Source organism: Epargyreus clarus, unplaced genomic scaffold, assembly GCF_041222505.1.
Source record: "Epargyreus clarus isolate Ecla_fem2 unplaced genomic scaffold, WU_Ecla_fem_2.2 ptg000015l, whole genome shotgun sequence".
Classification (NCBI taxonomy): Eukaryota; Metazoa; Arthropoda; class Insecta; order Lepidoptera; family Hesperiidae; genus Epargyreus; species Epargyreus clarus.
The window spans coordinates 5,462,572-5,481,630 of NW_027332223.1; the positions used below are offsets into that span (position 1 = coordinate 5,462,572).

The 19,059-nt window shown below is 34.9% G+C and overlaps 2 protein-coding genes across 2 annotated transcripts in view; one reads left to right on the top strand and one right to left on the bottom strand.

Moving 5' to 3' along the window:
* The window catches only part of LOC140747680 (protein phosphatase 1L), a 238,542-nt gene that overhangs the window by 54,484 nt on the left and 164,999 nt on the right, over positions 1–19,059 (bottom strand). The gene's annotated exons all lie outside the window — the stretch shown is intronic.
* Positions 1–19,059, top strand: part of mtgo (miles to go) — a 70,044-nt gene that overhangs the window by 41,082 nt on the left and 9,903 nt on the right. Inside the window, exons 2-3 of the mRNA XM_073080197.1 lie at positions 15,349–15,585; positions 18,332–18,516. Of these exons, the coding sequence (XP_072936298.1) occupies positions 15,426–15,585; positions 18,332–18,516 (345 nt within the window). The 5' untranslated portion in view covers positions 15,349–15,425. The remainder of the gene's footprint in view (positions 1–15,348; positions 15,586–18,331; positions 18,517–19,059) is intronic.

The following is a 19,059-nucleotide window of genomic DNA, read 5'->3' on the forward strand; positions in this document are numbered from 1 at the left end:
TCAGCATTCTGTACAAGCACGGTATTTAGGACGATGCATGCCAGCTAATTTTAATGCCTACGAACTATCTACTAATACGTATATAATATGGAATAATTCATAACGTTCTCTGCTTGAATAGAATCGATTTCGAAACACATTTGGCGAGCATGTAACACTTTAGCGAGGTACATATAATGCTAATGACATTTTTTCGCGCCGGCTCCATGTGATTGCGTATACGCATTCCGCGCTGCACATTGTAAATAATGTATGCGGCACAATTCGTGCTCCATTTACGTTATCACGTCGGTAAAATGTAAAATAAAAATTACACTTGGTATTTTCGATACACAACATTGTGAATAGTGTCTGGGTTTTTTAATTTAAAATAGCAGTGAAGTATGCATCCGTCTGCTTTTAAGTGGCCATTGCTGTTCATGGTAGTAATACTAGTAATAAATTAAATATTGAGCGAGTGAGTCAAATTGATTTGAGTAAACAAAAAACTAGCATTCCAATAAATGAATGAACGATATGTTTTCTAACGTAAGTTGTTGTGCATGTTTCGAATATTCTATTCGAAAGACTATTCTTCTTCTAACAAAAGTCAGCGTTTCTACATTAAACCAATACACAGCGCTTGACACTGCTGTTATAAAACAGAAATGTGTATGAAGCGGTGGCGTCTCCGCAGCCAAACTAAGGGTCCTAACTTATGTAACATAGTCTAGCTCTCATATTGACTTTTATAAAAATACCGAGTGTAGGTTTTAAGATTATAAGACATTTACCAGTGAACTCTATATATTATTATGTTCAAGCCTATCAATTACCACGTGGGTGTGATATTTGCACCGATCATGAACCTTCATAGTCGTTGTAATCATTACAGTGTGCAGAAAATATATTTTTATATTAAATACACACATAAATGTTACTATGTCTCATAAGTGGAACCACCGTGGCATTGACCTGTAAGTAGGCCGGGGTTTCATTCCTGATTACAAAACGGCGAATCAGATTGTAATTGTATACTTAAATCTATGCACAATATATTATGTATGTTTATGTATAATATCTTGTAGATTTGCTTATACGTATCGTACCGTAGTTAAACCAAAACAAACTACGTATTAAAAGGCAACAATAAGTGTAGTCAGCTTTTGAATAGGTAACCGCTACTTGGCTTTCGTGAGCATTTTTGTGCTTCAGAGGGCATGTTAAGCACAGTTACATTATTACATTATCATTAGATTTATTAACAGTTGTTTGTGACAAGTGCAGCGACAAAACTGTCAAATCTATTTCTGTTGTGTTCTCGTACTAGACAACTATGCGCTGTTACTTAAAGGTCACTACAAAATTGATTTTCTTCTGTGTCGCTGAATTTGTTGCCCTTAAAAGACCGACTATCGGGGAGTGACGTTATTATGAACAAATTCGAGTGGTTGCAAAATGCTCACCGTATTTGGAGTTACTAGATGTCCAAATGCGGCAGTGACCACATAATAATTCATTTTCATTTAATAAACTATATCAAGGAAACAACAGAATTACTTTGTGGAATCCATTAATGGATGTATTCGCAAAAGCTTCGTATTGCATCCTGGGATTCCTGTCATTGTAATTAATCATCGCATACATTTACAGTATGTTTACGATATAGAAATAATACTCAATTACTTGTACAAACATTGTCATGATATGACAATGCTTGTAGGCAGTGAATCAATTTAGATAAATGAGGCTTCATTAGATAAATCTTGATTATCCTAGTGACGTAAACACGGGTAAGTTGCGTCATTAAAAAACCAAGTAGGCGGATCTTTTATCGTACATTATCAGACGGCTTTTACTGCATGGTATTTATAGATTGATATATTTTTAGTATTTATTATACGTCATAATTCTGATATAAGGGACTTGTTCATATGATGTTCAAGTTATTTTAAAATTGATTTTAGCATTCCTATATGACCATAATACGTGTATAAGCAAATTTTAGCTGTATGGACGTTTTTCCGTATTTAGTATGTTGGAGCGACACTTTGTTTTCAATTGAGTCATTATTTAAGCTCATCAACGTATTACATGGTTTATTACCTGCTAAAACATAAAAATCCGGTGTAAAGCAACGTCTGTCTGTCTGTATGACCTTATCTTGGAATTTTCAGAGATTTTAACAAAATTGGGAGACTTTATAGAAAGTCAAACACACTAATTTTTGTATCAAATATATCAACATTTCCTGTATACAGTTGTAAAACAGGACATGCACTCTGGTAGAGACGTGTAAGAGCAAAGCTGTTGTATGTAGAGTCGCGAATGGTATTCGATCTTAGACCGCCACCCCCTCTAAATTAAATACGAGAATACTATACAAAGGAACCGTCTTATCATAAACTGCATCATAATCACGTCATTGGTTGTGTATACCATTTCGATATGGAATCATTCTGTAAAAATGGCCGTTACCAATCGGTGAATGTGCGTATATCGCTCATATACGTAGTATGCGATAAAACTTGTAATATTGCGTTGTAAAGTCGTACCTGGTTCATAGAATGGCGTTCATACATTCGTATATGTATTATATAAGCATTATATACATTTACTTTTATACATTGCCTATCTTGGTTATTAAAATATACCATGTCGTCAAAGTTATACTTTGTACGTAAAATACTAAATTTTATATCTGTAATGAATTGTGTTCAATCAAAAGTTCCAAAATAAGATTCCTCCTAAAGAAAGGTGTCAGCCCTATAGTGAGTGTGGACAAGAGCGGCCCGGTCGATTGTTATTCAGTTCAGCCCTCGGGAGACATGATGCCGGGCGCATTAGCCGCGGCGGCGATCGAATCGTGTCTCCTAGCGCACGAACGATTCGGAGGTCGACGCACGACCCGCCGGGGGTGAGACGTACGCTCTATACATCTAACATCTTCAACCTAGCTCCATACGTCTGCAGACAACTCGCAAAGTTGTTGCTGTTAGTTATGTTTAACTGTGGAGAAATGAACATTATTGAATTTTCTACAAGCAAATAGTATAGTGGTGAGATGTTCAGTCTTTCAGCACTTAAAATCCTCTGATTCTTTAAAGTTATTTGCGTATGTGAAAATAATTATCACGTTGAGAAAAAACATCGTGAGGAATCCTAAATGCCCGACTGCTCCACCAATCAGCACTTAGCCAGACTATTAGGGCCTAATACTCCTCATTTTGAGTGGAGACCCATGCCAAGCCAATAATGGGTGAATGATGAATACTTCTGCAGAATGGCGCCTTCAACGTTAAAAACTTATAAAGGACAACCTTCCGAAAAACTCTTTTCTATTCATGTTCTATCTACATTGTTATACGAACTACCTCTCGTCTATAATCCCCGTGCGTGGGTTATCAATTTGTTAGAAGAAAATAACAACTATTTTCAGGGTAAAACGTACCTATTGTTTTCCCTGAAGAGTATATTTGCGTGGTAGTTCTATCAAAAATATAAAACATAATGAAATAAAAAGTATTAAAAAAATTAAGCCTCGCAAATATTAAAATGAATTAAAAAAATGATAGCAATTTATCAAATTGAACATAACTTTTTACCACAATATTTGTACTGCTCTGTTTCTATGTAGAATAGTTTCATTGTGTATGCACAAATATTTAAATAAGTGGTAAATAAAAAAAATGTGGTCTTTATAAGGATCATTCATGGAATGTTTAATTACCTGTGATTATTATTTTTCCACTCATAAATAACGTTCTTAGAATAGATTATACCTACTTTTATAAAGTAAATAAAATATTTTAGTATATTAATGCCGCGGTAATATTTATTTCGGCGGACATTTATTTCTCGTTGATTAACAAACATTGATTGAACACACATTGATTAAGAAATGTGCTTTTTTATAAAATTAGATTGGGTTGTTTCAGATAAATAGAAAACAAAATTGTTTCTTAAAGGATAAACTACAATATCACATCTGCAATTTTATACTGAGAAATTCACCCCTATTTTTAATACAGATACAGATATGAATTACTGATATTAGATTAGTAATATAATATCAGTATGTAGGTATATAAATATATCACGACAGAACATTGGCATTCATGTAGTTGTTTGTTGAGATAATATGATTCACAGACGGTCCGGTCAATCTATTACTTTGTGTTATTTGTAGAGCGGTGGCCTGCGGATGGCCAGCTGCGGAGTCAATTCAACTAACTTTACCAGACTATATACCCCTGACCGCGTTACACTTGTTATTCGCATCTTTTCGTGTCAGAGAAATAGCAAGGTGACATGTATTTCACCTGTTGAGGGCTATCTGCACCATATCAGTATAGCACGCCAACAGGACAGAAACAATGAAGGAAAATGTGACTGCGATCACAGATACGTTGTTATAAATGGCCAAGTTTCTTGTATCCACGTTCTATTATTCACTAATTAAATGATGTGCCATACCTATACCAATGCCAAATTTACTGTTAAATAAATAATCGCTATGGAACTATAAATTGAAAACTTGTCGATTTGCATCTTCAAGCGCAAGTTTAATCTCTTTACCCTATCCCACTAAATATTTGCTCGTTTAATGGTAATTTTATAGTACTTAAGTTAAGAAGACCTGCATTATTGATGATGAGCTATGCCTCGAAACACTATTGGTCGCATTACGCGACCAGCTTTCCTGAGCTGATCAGCATCTAGTCCCAGCCAATGGCGTACGGTCTTCTGCCCCCGCATACCGCGAGTTTAGACTTATCCGTAAACAAGTCAAGCACTTTATCCAGAAACACGCGTGGGTTCAATTTTGACAGGAGAAATGACTTCAGATATAAACTTCTATGGTATGTAGGTACACTATTATATAAATAAATAGTGCATCCTATGTGGCACGGTTGTGTTTACAATGAGTTATGAGTGCACGAGTACACGGGCGTGTTGTGTAATGCAAATGTGAGTTAGAATTTTCTTCCTACTTCCTAGTAATTATTTTGTTCTCTAGTATTTTCTTGATGCATGAATCTGTGTACATAGTATGTGCTTATTATTCGTTAATAATACGCTGGATGATATAAGTTAAACGAAACTGAAATTTCTATGTAATTTCATCACTATAGGTTTGTAAAGTGTAGCTTGTTATTTCTATTGTAGTTTATATGATTGCCTACATAAACCGTACAAGTTCTAGTTTTAATCACTTCTATAATGATTTATTACTTTTGCTTTTTCCAAAATGTAATAAAAGTCCTGTCTTGATCACGCCCCATCTTCTACCTTTATTGAAGGTCTAAAGGGGAACAAAGTAAAGATAAAGGTGTGAAAGATGTCACTGGTAATTTTAAAGGAATATTAAAAAGATTATATTTGTTCGTTGCTTATCCTAGTTATCTATTTATTTGCTATATATCTATTTATATGTCCTTTTTTTCACTCTCTTTTCTTTATATTCTCATGTTTGACTTTCTTTTTCGATTCTTCTATTCTTTTGTTTTCTTTTTTCTACATATATTTTTTTCTTCTTTTAATTATCTTAAATATTAAATGTATTGTGCGCCTCCTTTTTATTTTCTGCACATCCTTAAGGTTGACTGGTAGAAAATGCTACTTAGCATTAAGTCCGCCTATTGTACCACTTGTTTTTATTGGTCAATAAAGTGTAATAAAAAAAAAAAGATTTTAGTGTTTAATTATAGGCAAAATAAATAGTAACTTAGGTATTTAATGTCGGTACAACAAACAGCGCTAATTCCGCCAGCCGCCCACATGCGAACTCTCCCACGCACGAACAGACGAGATGAATTTCACTTCAAAGGCATTTCTCCGTAAATACTTAATTTAATGAAAAACATGACATAATCAATCTCAACGCTGTAAAGCAGTTGATATGTTATTAATTACTATTAATGTATACAAATGTTGATATTCTTCTAAATATTGAAGTAGGAAACAAGCCGAAAAAGTAGTCAACATCAAGTGTCATACACCGCACGTTAAATCTACTCAATGTAGAACAGGAGTTCTATCTGAAAACGATCACAGAGGCGTCACTTCTGAACCCTATGATGGTCGCATCATATTATTTAAGCCGGTATTCGGACTCTTCAATCGAAATGCTTTACACTATAAATTGGTTTGGCAGTGGTACCTTGGTCGAAACACACTGCAACTATCACCTTCCATAGATCCACCTTATACATTGGTCGCCACGTCAACTGTTACGTTGCCCCATACTTTCAATGCTCATGGTTTCGATGCTCGACCGAGTAATCTGTGTATCTTATAATCTGGTCTTTCCGCAAGGAAATGCTAATTTGAGGCTCATGTTAATGTAGTCCAATGTTATCCTGTAGAATTTTCCTGGACGACTTGTTATGCTAATGTTTCCCAAACCCCTACTGGATAATTCGGCAGTTTCATATAAATAGGTTCAAACTGTGCACTTTTCTTTCTGATTTCCTAATTTTCTTTACAACTTTAACAACTTAATTTGAAGTACTCGTTTAACGTATTGAAGTCTTTGAAAATTAACAATATACCTGATTTATGTGACGTGGTTTGAAGGAGCGCCTACGTTATGATACCTATATCATATCGAACCTTATGCATCTAAATGGCTCCTGCCCCGACCTAGGTCAACGGTACTAATTTGCGTAATTGATCGATCTGCATGGAGGTAGAATGTTAATAGACTCTTAATAGGAATCATTTTTCATACGGAAACATCTTTGAAATTGCCGCAGAGTGCGAGGATAGTGATTTAAGCAGACTGTAAGCTAATCGGTGTGTGTAAAAAGGTCCCTTAATGAAACTAATAATTTGCTGGTTTGATTTTTGCATTGTGGCTATATTACTGATGTAATAACAGAACTTGTACGTTTCATCATAATATGCAAAGATATAATATAACCGTACATACTTAATAGCTTTCATTAGGAGTCTGTTTGGTTACGTTATTAATGTATCTGGAACGCCAGCCTGTCGATTCTACCTACGGAAAAATCCAACATGTTGCGATGACGTCAATAAAACTATACGTGGTTTCAACATTTTCCTCTTTGTTTTATTGACAAAATAGTATCTTCTCACAATATCTTCGCAAAAAAGCAAGAAAACATTTAAAAATAAATTTCAAAGCAATTATGTCATACTATAAAATTAAAAAAAAAACATGCATACTTCTGTATGGTTTTATTTATCTCGTAAAGTATATAAATATATTTCCATACAAGTCGCATAAATCTAAAAAACGGCAACTTTAAATGAACTTAATTGAAATTAAATCCACCGCTAATTTGAATGCAACTTTGCAGTATGTATTATCCAATGCAGGTTCAGAGTAGTTATAGCTGCTAGTCGTTAGGGCATAAATTAAATTCCGAAATGGACTCTGTAGGGTTACATAGTACTGAATCATTATAAAATTATATCTGTGTGTCCAAAAGATTATGTCTGATTTTTTTTTTGGGACTTCTTTTTTGTATGTTTACTATACATATAGGTACCAGAAGAATGTTTGTTGATTAATGGGAAGTTATGTATTATCATGCGAATACTTTCGGTTTATCTTATCAAGTTATCAATTCGATCAATACCATATCGTATCAATAGTTTGCATTCAAATCAGTTTTGTCCGTATGATACATGTTTTTGTCCCTTTCACTAAGGCCACGCAGTTTCATTTTTATCTGTGCTTCGTACCTTAAAAAGGCCTGTATTGTTTAATAAGTAGTCTGTTAAAATTATCACAGAACATGGATAGTCCAAGAAGTAAAAAAAATGAATATCAAAGATAAATAATAAAGATACCCTCATACAAAAATTAAAAGATGCCCTCATACAAAGAACGGCAATTTATTTAGTCACGATTATAAACATACCATTAATGATCTATGTAAGGGCAATAATTTGTCGTCATAAATATTAATAAACTAGGTAACATATAACAACATTTGACATATAGATGGAAAATACGTAAGTAATAAATATATAATAGATACATAAATATTACACGTACTTATAATATTTCCTATAAGTGTTTAGACGCGTCGACTACTTAAAGGTTCATATTTTGCTTTTTAAGTTTTGCTTCATTTTGCATAACTACAATTAATTCCATTTCATGTAACGAATCAAAACGATTCAGAAAAGTTTCCCTAAAATACTTTTTTTAGAAAATCTCTTTATAATCTGCTCGGCTGTGTCAGATAGCCAAACCTTTTTATGGTAGTATTGTGAAAATGAACTTTAATTTTACGATTGTTAATTCGCGAATGTCCAAACAAACGCGAGCGCAGCCGCCACAGCAAGGCTAGCAAGAATGTTTCTTTTCTCACCTATCCGAAATATCAATTAATAATCCGTACGACCTTGCTATTTACTGAGAAGAGCTTACCGGCAAATTATTATCTGGTTGACCTTCTCCCGGCTGCGGCGACTGCAGCTATATGCAAAACTAAAAGTTTTGTTTTTCATTTTAACAGCTAAACGTGTTTGACTGAAGTGTCCGAGATGCAGGGTTGATCACATCCTATTATCGCGCTTCGCATATAATATACAGTTATATTATAGATCTAATGCCAGAAAATCGAGTCTTCTAGATATCATAAAAATAATATTTCACTTTTTATATTTGCGTGAAAGTCCCTTTTATGATAAAATCAACTAAAAAGTAGAAAATAATTTTCAATCTAAGAATCAATTAAGGAACAGTAAATAGTATAATTGTGGAAAAAGTGTGGGGTGCTTTTCGAACCTGATAAATGGAGCACCCCACACTTTTTCCACAATTATACTATTTACTGTCATACAATTAATCCGACGTTTTGAAGGGTGTTAAAATCATGTTCAAAGATTCCGTTACATACTAACATACCAACATACCAACATACATACGTCTGAAGCTAATAAAAGCGTGTTAAAAACGTGTGGCACTCAGAGACTGCCGCGGTAAAACTATTGCATAGCATTTTTTATCAACTTATGCAATTACAATTATATATTTATTTTATTTATGCAGTATGCAAAAAGTCATTAACCCGTCAACTGGCGTGTGCGCCCCGGGGCGCACAGATCGCTACTAACAAGTATCACCGCTGTGCCGGTCGGAGTGGGGAGTGTTAGGTTTTTTCGTTACGGAATTTCTGGATTCGGTCTCCACGCTCAAGGCCCGCGATAGAAGCTATGCAATAGCTTAATAGAATTTTATGATAATGAAAAAAATTGTTGTATGAATATTTTGGATCTATCAATAAACGGATTTTATCTTTAAAGCGGATTACGCGGAGGAATATATTTGACAGCAGATATGCATATGAGCTAAAACATTTCTGATTACATTTCATTTACAGACAATCGTGACAATTTTACTTACTTGTATAATTATTATGTATTTAATACAGTTTAATTCTCGGTCGCGTGGAATGTAGTTGGCTCGCGTGATGATACCGGACTGTTTTGTTTTTTTAGCGGGTGTAGTGGATGAATAGTTCCCCGGCGTCGCGCTTGTATTGGCCCCGATCCAGGAATAGGCCATTTACAGTTCAAGTGTACGTTATATCCGGTTTAGGTATACCATGCGTAGTTTTACGCCTGGCCGGCGCCAACACTGGGCAAGCCGAGTAATAAATTAAAAAAAAAACTATTTTAACAGAAGTTTGATACTAACTTCAATATGTAATATTTAGCAGAGACATTCCCACTTAGTAGTGCATTAGCATAACCTACGTCATTGTGTTCCAGTTATGAGTGCTCCACCGTAACGTAGTGAAAACTGCTTGCCATATATAGTAAACTCGAGATTTTTTTTTGTAATCAAGCAGACAATTGCAGTTTTTAAAAAAGTTTTTAGATAAATAATCCCTACCTTATTAAAATCACATTAGTGTAGATAATTAACACTATTTAAAATTAAAATTCAAAAAACATGGAGAAATACTTATAAGAATTCTTATAGGATGTTTGGTCGATTTATTTTGACAAAAAATATCCAGTATTCTTAGAACTTTTTTTGATATTTCTTGGAAAGGTGGTCACGATATTTGCCATCAAAGTCGTGGGTGTATGTTATTGTGGTTTAGAGATTTTCCTTATAGACGTTCAATATAGACAGATAACTTTGAAGGCCTTCGAAGCCTCGGTATATTAGATTAAATATTAAAATAATAGCCGTATAGCAAAAAATATCACGGACAATAGTTGAACTGATAACAGCAATTCAACAGGTATTCCCTGCCGAGTGGGTAATTGGCATTCACTCCACACTTATCCGATAACAAAACAACATGGGTCGACATTCTAGCGACGATCCGGGCAATTGCACATTGTTGTTGACGTTGCATGCAATTTGGCACTTACCGTCTCTAAAAATAATACAACACCGCCTTAACGCAAGCTTTTAAACAATATCACGTTGTAAACTGGACTGTATCTTCGACTTGTCTCGTATTGAACAATTTTCGCGCTATGAGGTTTTGTTTTACACGTAGTAGGTAACAAATTGTGCTTTTAAATCTGAAAAATCATACTATTTGAAAGCGCTGTTAAAGCTGTGACACTAACTACCTCAGTTTCACACTGGGATTTTTCCGTTGTGATTACCACGAACAAGGTAACTTTCAAACACACAATCATAAAAACCAAAAGCACATAAATCCAGCGAGCGAACCGTGAATCCTCAGCAAACTGGACGATCACCGCGCGGGTCATCTATACGAGTGTCGGTATACTATGTACAGGATGTGTGAGAACATGTAGGTTGAAGGACGCGACAAATAAATTACAATACGTGAAGCGACGGCTGATGCGAGGTTCCCGTCTGCCGCGCAACGCCGCGTGCTGCTGTGCATGCAGATATCTTAATAACATTAACCGCAATCACGACGTAGACGACTTACTTAGAAAATTATTGTAATATGTTTTCGGAGAAGTGCATTCGATTATCCTTGATTGCTGGTTATTATCGGAACTAGATATGTATGTATTTCCAATTTCCACGTATGGCTACTCTGCAGGTACTTTAAGAAATACAATGGTCAATATTTTTTGTGTTATTTAGAAGAAAAACAAATCTAGCAGTGTGACTATCTCGTCTGTGAAATTATGAGTCAAAAATATATCCCATCTTTCGTCGATGGAACCATAATCTTATAACGACGTCTTATATTAAAATGTAATAACATCGGATTGGATCCAAATGTGTGACTAATTAAAAATCTGATCACAGACTAACTCAAACAGTAGCCAGTTGTAACAGTATTCTCGTAGACGAAAATACAATTTAAATACTTATACAATGGACGGGTGTGATTGTTGTACACGATGTATAATTTAAGTATATGTCCGTAATTTTAATAAGTAAGTATGTAGAAATATTTTCTTTTTTGTGTCTTTTTTGGGTGATCGAGGGGATTTTATTAGATATGAATAGGTATTTGATCAAGAGACACGAATAGGTTGCGAGGCAGCATTTTATGTGGTAGGGCAGTTCGCGCTATCGTCTTCGCATTCCGTATGTAAATGAATTCTCGGAACGTCTCAGACGCGCAGCTCAGATGACTTCCTTTTGCACTCCGCGGCGTTTGGGAATCCCGGACAGATTCAAAACAGGGCGCCTGTAAATTTCCTAAGAAGTTAAGAACATTAATTATAACAAGCGATAAGTGATTGATTTGGTTTTGTTGTTTCCTCCAAAAATGCCGCCAGTGTAGATAGGATTTGCTATTATTGTCATTTTGTCCTGTTCCTTATTAGACCTTCAGAAACTGTCTTTAAAATCTAACACTCGCCGACATAGATTTTTCAACAAGACTAACATTCAAACGGATACATTATCAATAATGAAGTATAGTAGAAACTAAATATCTGATAAAACAACTTTATTTCACGTACATTTACGTTTCGAAAATATAAATAAACCGCGCATTGAAAAATTTCGACAAATTGGCAATACAAAGCAATTTTATTACCTTCAAGCATTCACTTTTGTGACTAGGTGCAGCTTAGAGTGCAAACTGGTTTGAATGGACTAAATGCGTAGTAACACGCCTTATACATTTTTGTAAAACAACACCGTACTTACCAAATCAGACACTGCATGAATAACAACGTCAATATTGAATATTTTGCGAACGCTTGACTAAATATGTAAATAAGCGATGACGTCATGGTTCTAGTATTAAATCACCTTTAAACAACTTTTACCTAAACCTATGTAAACAGGCTAAGTTTAAACAAGGAAAAATAAAATGGTCTCTAAGCGCAGTTGCTGTGCAAGTTTTGCAAAGTGCACCGCACACATAGTTGTTGGCTGGTCGTTTCCACCGAGTATATGCGTGCGTCAGCGGCGAGATTGGTACCTACATGTTTCGTTTCAATTATCGGCCCACGTCGATAGGAAAATCATAAAAATATACTCGCTAAATTGGTTACGACTAACGTTAAATCAATAGATCAGGCAGTCGAGAGACCGGGAAAGTTTTTGTTTTGTTTCACGGAATCCTTATAATGAAGTTGAAACAAATTAAACTTCGATTGGGATTTAAAAATACACTGCTATTTAGATTGGCATTTGCGAAATTCTTTAAGTACTCGGAAATGTAACTAATAAAAATATTTAACGCACTTTCAGTTTGCTCTATTGATCTGTTGGGAAAATTTGCTATTCAATTTCAGTAGGTTTGTACAGAATAATGTTTGAATTATTTACCTTGCTATTTAAGCCGTTAATTACTTAAAACAACACAAAACTTGGTGAATGTTTTATCTAGTTTGTAAAATCCAGGGGCCGGGTTAAGGTTCATTCGAAGCGAAGTAGCATTTTAGTAAATCCGAGTACATAGCACCGAGTCTGTACCGGCCGTGACCCTTCTGGACAAGGAGGCTGGCCACGACTCTATTTACATAACAACGTCTACAGGACGGCCGTAGGAACTCCGCGGCGCTGCTCCTCGTTTATTCAATTGAAACGATCGACCGCACCAATGAATGATCGTCCTGACAATCTTGTATTTTGAAATATGTGGCCTGGAGCGCGCTGAGTTATTGTCCATCGGATTTTGTAATGTTATGTTAAGTTTGCCGGTGGAAATAACCAAGAATCGAGTTTAATTTATATTTAAATTTGAATTATACATACATGATATATTGGTTCTATTCGTAGAAAATTGATTTCCATGAAATTAGTAAGTACCTTTGTAGAGTGTACTTTTAATGTAATTATTCAGAATTTAAATAGGGCATCATAATATATTTGAAAAGCTATGGATGGACAAAATATAAAGGGATTCTACAAAGAAACTACAACTACTTAACAAACGTTTGGTTGCATCTTTGTACGAAGTAAAGTTGGTGTTAAGATAAGGTCAGTTGTATGTTCAAGTCTTATTTATATGAAAAGGATGTGGATTTCCTGGGTTTGATACCTAGATTGTAGATGTAATTACATTTGGCAAGGAAACTATGTAAAGGTTAACAAGTACCCACTCCTTTAGTCATACGGTGACATTTTTTAAATCAATATTTAAGTATACCTCGCCTAATATTATAATGAAATGCCACCCACAGAACTTTATCAATTTGTGTTTTTACGTTGTTATCACGCGTATTTTTTGGCGAGATACGAGCCCTAATTAAGAAAAATGTGTTCATGATAGCAAAATTGTTCATACATATATTATATGTATACGATTAATTTGTTCGAAGGAAACTTGTACAGTAATTTGTGGTTTCATATATAAATAAGTAATTAATAGTAAATATCAGGGTCGTAATATACGAAACCAATTACACTTTTAATTATTAATAGCTAGTGGTTATTCAATTTTATTATCGATTGGTACTTTAGGTAGTGGATATCTTATTTTAGATATACGAGTATGTACGTACAATGTTCAGTGTTACATATTCATTCTAACTTTTGTGGTAATTTAATAAGAGTATGTCTAGTTTCTTGAAGACCGTCTTCTTTAGCCCTCCGTCATTGTTGGGAAAATCATTTGAATAGAGGTTGTACTCCACCCTGTCTTAAGATACGGCAAAACACATATTTCCCATAAAAATAAAAAATAAACTAACGTTTCCAAATTAATATCATAAAATGATCTATTCTGTAGCTGTTATATACAGACTAACTTTGGCTACTTAGTACTAAGCTATCACTTCTTCAGCCTAACGTCACCTTTAGGTAAAATGTTGTAATAAATACGTAGGTACGAGTATGATAGTCCGCCAAGGTGCAGCTCCACAATCACTGACCCAGATTGCGGGCTCATCCACGCACAACTCGTGAGGCGCCATCACACCACTCCATTTAAAAGGCAAATGCGGTCACGATGCGCTCACGCGGATACGTCGGTATCGATTTGACGAGCGACGTTATTATAAGACAGGGTTTCTCAAAGTACGTGTAGATACTTCTCCGGGTTCGCCAATTAGTCAGGGGTACGCGACAAAACTCAGGTAGCGGCGGCTTAACTCACTCGGAGACCTCGATTAAAATTGAGTAAAAGCAAAATTGCTAATAGAATCCACGGATCACATTAATTATTAACCCACAACTTCATTCTTTGTGACTGAACTGACTGTGCTTCCTTTTTTAATAATATTTAATTATGAAAATCGTATACGGGTACGTAGAACTTTAAGTTTGAGAAACCCTGTATAGAAGATCCGCGTTATTTTGATTTGGCGTTCGGAGAAGCCTTTGTTCTGATTTACCAATGATTCATAGACTATGTCTCTAGTTTTCCAAGCGTCAAAGCGTGTATGCTTTATTAATATGTATTCCAAAATGTAACCTTATAAGGATGATCTTTGTATGTATATTGGTAGGAAAATATTCATTCTACTGATACACGTTAACGTGATATAGGTAAACACGATTTAGCGTACGTGACATGTAATATGTTATGTAGGTATGTTAAATAGATTGCACTGATTGTTGGTTGTTTATTGTTTATTATAATGAATATGGTGGAGTTAACATATTTTCCAGAATAAGCATAAAGCATAATAAAGATTAAATAAAGCATTTTTTCTAAGAAATTTCAGTTGTCTATGTTGTTTTATATTTCTAACATTTATTACTCTCTAGAGCATAGGTACTGACGGCTCAAATTGTAGGTGTTACTTATGATACTAAAAATATATGAAATGCATATAAATTTCCACATATTATTTTAATGTCTTCGTTGATTGGTAAAATAGTCCGGAATCTCATGTATCTATGCCAGATTGACATTGCGATAACTGGACTTCTTTCGTCGGATAGCATATAGATCGAGGATAGTACTCGATTTATATGATGACAATACAGTTTGGGATGATTGTATGACAATAATTATTTTATTGTTCCAGATTGAGAGCTGTGTAGCGGGTGCGCGAACGCAACGGATGCGTCGCGGGCGGCGTGCGATGCGCTGCTAGAGGCCGCGATGGTCGGCGTGGGCGTGGCTGAGGGCGGGGGTGGCGGCGGCCCTGAGGGCTACTACGGCGAGTACTACCCGCCCGAGTACTTCGTGCCGCAGGAGATGTGTCCGCATCCGCAGCAGCACCCGCAACACGCACACATGTGCGCCGTGCACACTGATTACGGTAAATATGCGTTGTTTTATATATAAAAATAAACAGCTCATGGAATGTTTAGTGACCATAACAGTCCACATATGTATTTCTATGTAGTTTACCTACTTTAAACGGTGACGTCAGAATCGGACAAGTAATTTGCTGTGCATGATAAGGCAATTAAATAGACTGCCACTAAAATTCGTAGACGTGGTTTCACATGAGTTCTGGTTTATTGAACTAGAGAATGATTATAGAAACAAAACCCGACTGATTAAATATGTAGCCTATGCTACTACCGAAATGTAGACGAATCCAACGAAATCATATGTTAAAATGCGTCAAGCTCTTTGGACTGCAGGGTACGCCAAAAAATTTGATCCATTCGAAAAACAGCAACCTCCGCAATCAGGTAAAAAGACGTGACTGTCTTCTTCATGTAACCTTTCAGTGTGTAACAGCAAATACCTATGTGATTAGAAACGAAAAAAGCTCTTGATGAAATATCAATACAGTTTATTTTCAAATTAAGTAATGCAATATTTCTTTGGTTGCTTTAAATGAAAAAAATGTAAACCTATTTTAAAAATGAAAATTTTGAAAATAGGTTTAAATTTTTTAACGATATCACTAATTTAATTAAGAGGGATTATTTACATTTCCAACATAAGATGTTCGAATTTGTTTTATTACTAACAAGAAAGAAAAAACCAAGGCAGTACCTCCGACAAAAAATATAATGTAATAATCATATTATGATAGCGTTATCGTACATTAGGTCAATTCATAAATATAAATACACACTAAACATAATATAAACAAAATTATCGTTATAGTATTCTATGAAATTTATTCATAATTTACCAACTGTAAGATAAGCTTAGTAGTGACCGATTATTGTGGTTGTATTTATATTATTTAATTGTCGGTTGGGTTTTCCTTATTGACATTGATTTCAAGAGATTCTTAGTAATTTTATTATTTTAAACAAGTATATCTAAAATTTAGTTAATATATTTAATCGATTATACATTTAATAATTTGAATATGTAGGAAGTATATCAGTCATAGGTACCTACACTACCTACGCATAATCTTCATGATCTTGTTGGCGAAAAAGGTATAGTTAAAAGAGTGGAAGTTGCAGTTAGTGAAACTATAAATTATATCGAAAAATATTGATTTTTTCCATATCGATATTTAAATTTTTATCCCTATGATAAATATCGTATCGGCAACGGTTCAATATCGTCAAAAAACATACCATTTTTAGGATCTAATATAGACTTTTTGGAATAATATTATTAGTAAGGTACTAAATTATTAGTAGTCAATTATTAGTATAATCAAAATCATATTTTAAAGGCACAAATAAAGTTGCTTAAATATTAACCGGACGGAACCTATATCAGTCGATATTTTAGACATTCAAGAGGTGCCGCGTCATTGCAAGCGTTTTTTATTATACACAGGAAAATATTTTTTAAAAATCTTTGTGTAATCAGAGGCAATTTCTCTAAATAGGAGTTGTATTACAATATTGGCAAAACCATACGAAATTGTTATCGTAAAGAGATGCTACACCTCTAATATTTTTCGCCCGTACTAGTTTCTTTCTTTAAAAAAAATGATAAAGATTTCTTGAATGTTTACGAAGGAGCTTTTAAAGGAAAATAAAGAATGTAGTGTAGGTATACGTGTTGTTCGGTTGAGACGAAACAAAGAGTTTCAAGGCTGTCGTGAAATTCTTGGCAAATTGCTCAAGTTTTGCGGTCGGGTTGTACAGTGAACGACTTAAAAACTATGCGACACGTTTCCGCCGGGATTTCGGAGTGGATGAGCCTCACCAAAGGCTGATTCTGGGAATACACAAAATAAGTTTCATTCACAAACCGGAAAATTACGAAGCGGAACGGTCGTTAGTGTCAAAATTAAGCAGTAACCCGTAACGGCCGTCGCTTGCGACGCGCTTCATGACGCTATTAAGAGACGCAGACGCAACAGATGAACGACAGTCCGTGTCGATGGTCGTCGCCGACGGTCGACAATCAGTTGGTGTTTTGACTCTATAAAATGCCATATAAAATTGAAAAGCTGACAATGTTGTTAATGAAATAAAAATAATGCTTTATATTTTATTGTTGATTTTCATTGGATTAATAAATCCAATTATAGAATTATACTGATTGTATTATACAATACACCTGATATGTTATCTACTTTATCACTAATTTTTATTATTATGTGTGGGGCTGACTTGTTTGTTTTTGCAAAGTATATCAATAGCTAATACCTACTTTATATCAAGTTTCCATTTGTTGTACGTAACGAAGACAGTGTATACAATTTTATCTCAATGAAACAATTGTTAAAGAAACACGATTTTTTTGTTTCACGTCGCCTTTAAAAACAATGGATCTGACTAATGACTTAAATACTCTAAAAAACCAAAATAATGTATTTTGTTTTTTTTTTAGAGTATTATACATACAAAGTTGCATTCAGTGGATTGGATTGACGTTATATCGAATAATGTCACTAAACTTGTTGTTTTGTGTAACGTTGTCTTAGATACAGGTCGCTGCCGCGTTGTGCTGTCGTGTAAGTTTAGTGTGTCCCCCATGCTTTTCTCGTCTATGATGTCCTTTATATAGCACCCTTAAAACGAGAACATTGCAGTGTTTGAAATTGCTGTGCGGTTGAAATGACCGTGACACTGACGGCCGGTTGTACCGAAGGGAATTTGTCCACTGGCTTAACGGATATTGTTGTCCAGGTGGCATGCCAGTGGTGACGTCGGCGGCGATGATGCCGCAGCTGATGCCGCCGGTGCTGGACGAGGGCATGCGGCACTACCTGCTGCACCCGCACCACGCGCCGCACCACGGCCCGCACCATCAGCCACCGCACCACCAGCCGCCGCATCACCAACCACCGCATCATCAACCACCCCACCATTATGTAAGTGGAACTTATTTTATTATACTTGATGGTAAGTGATGAGTATACATGCTATTGTAATTGTATGTCGATCTAAAACATTCCCCCAAAGGTAGAGGTATTTAAAAAGACTTAAGAATTTTAATATTGAGTACTAAGGTACGTATTATAATGTGAGAATTTGCTAGTATCACGAAAGTTTAACATAAGAACATAGGAACAAAAGGTTAACATAATTAATATTACCCTAATCTTAGTAATTGAATACGTAGGTTTTTTGTACAGTCCTCTGCTTGATTAATATGAGAAATGGTGTGAAAATATTGTTATTATTCACTGCTTGAAATGAAATTGATTTATAACGTACGATTATAATCCGAGTCGATAAATGTTAGGATGAATAGCGCCAGGTGCTAGAGTTTGATCAATATAAAAAAAAAAAGTTTTATTCAGTTGTATTTCTACAAATATAATATATATTTTAAATAATTATAAAGCGTAAAAAAATGTAAAGCAGATATAATTATTATTAAGTTATTATTCGAAGTTTGACTCTACAACTCG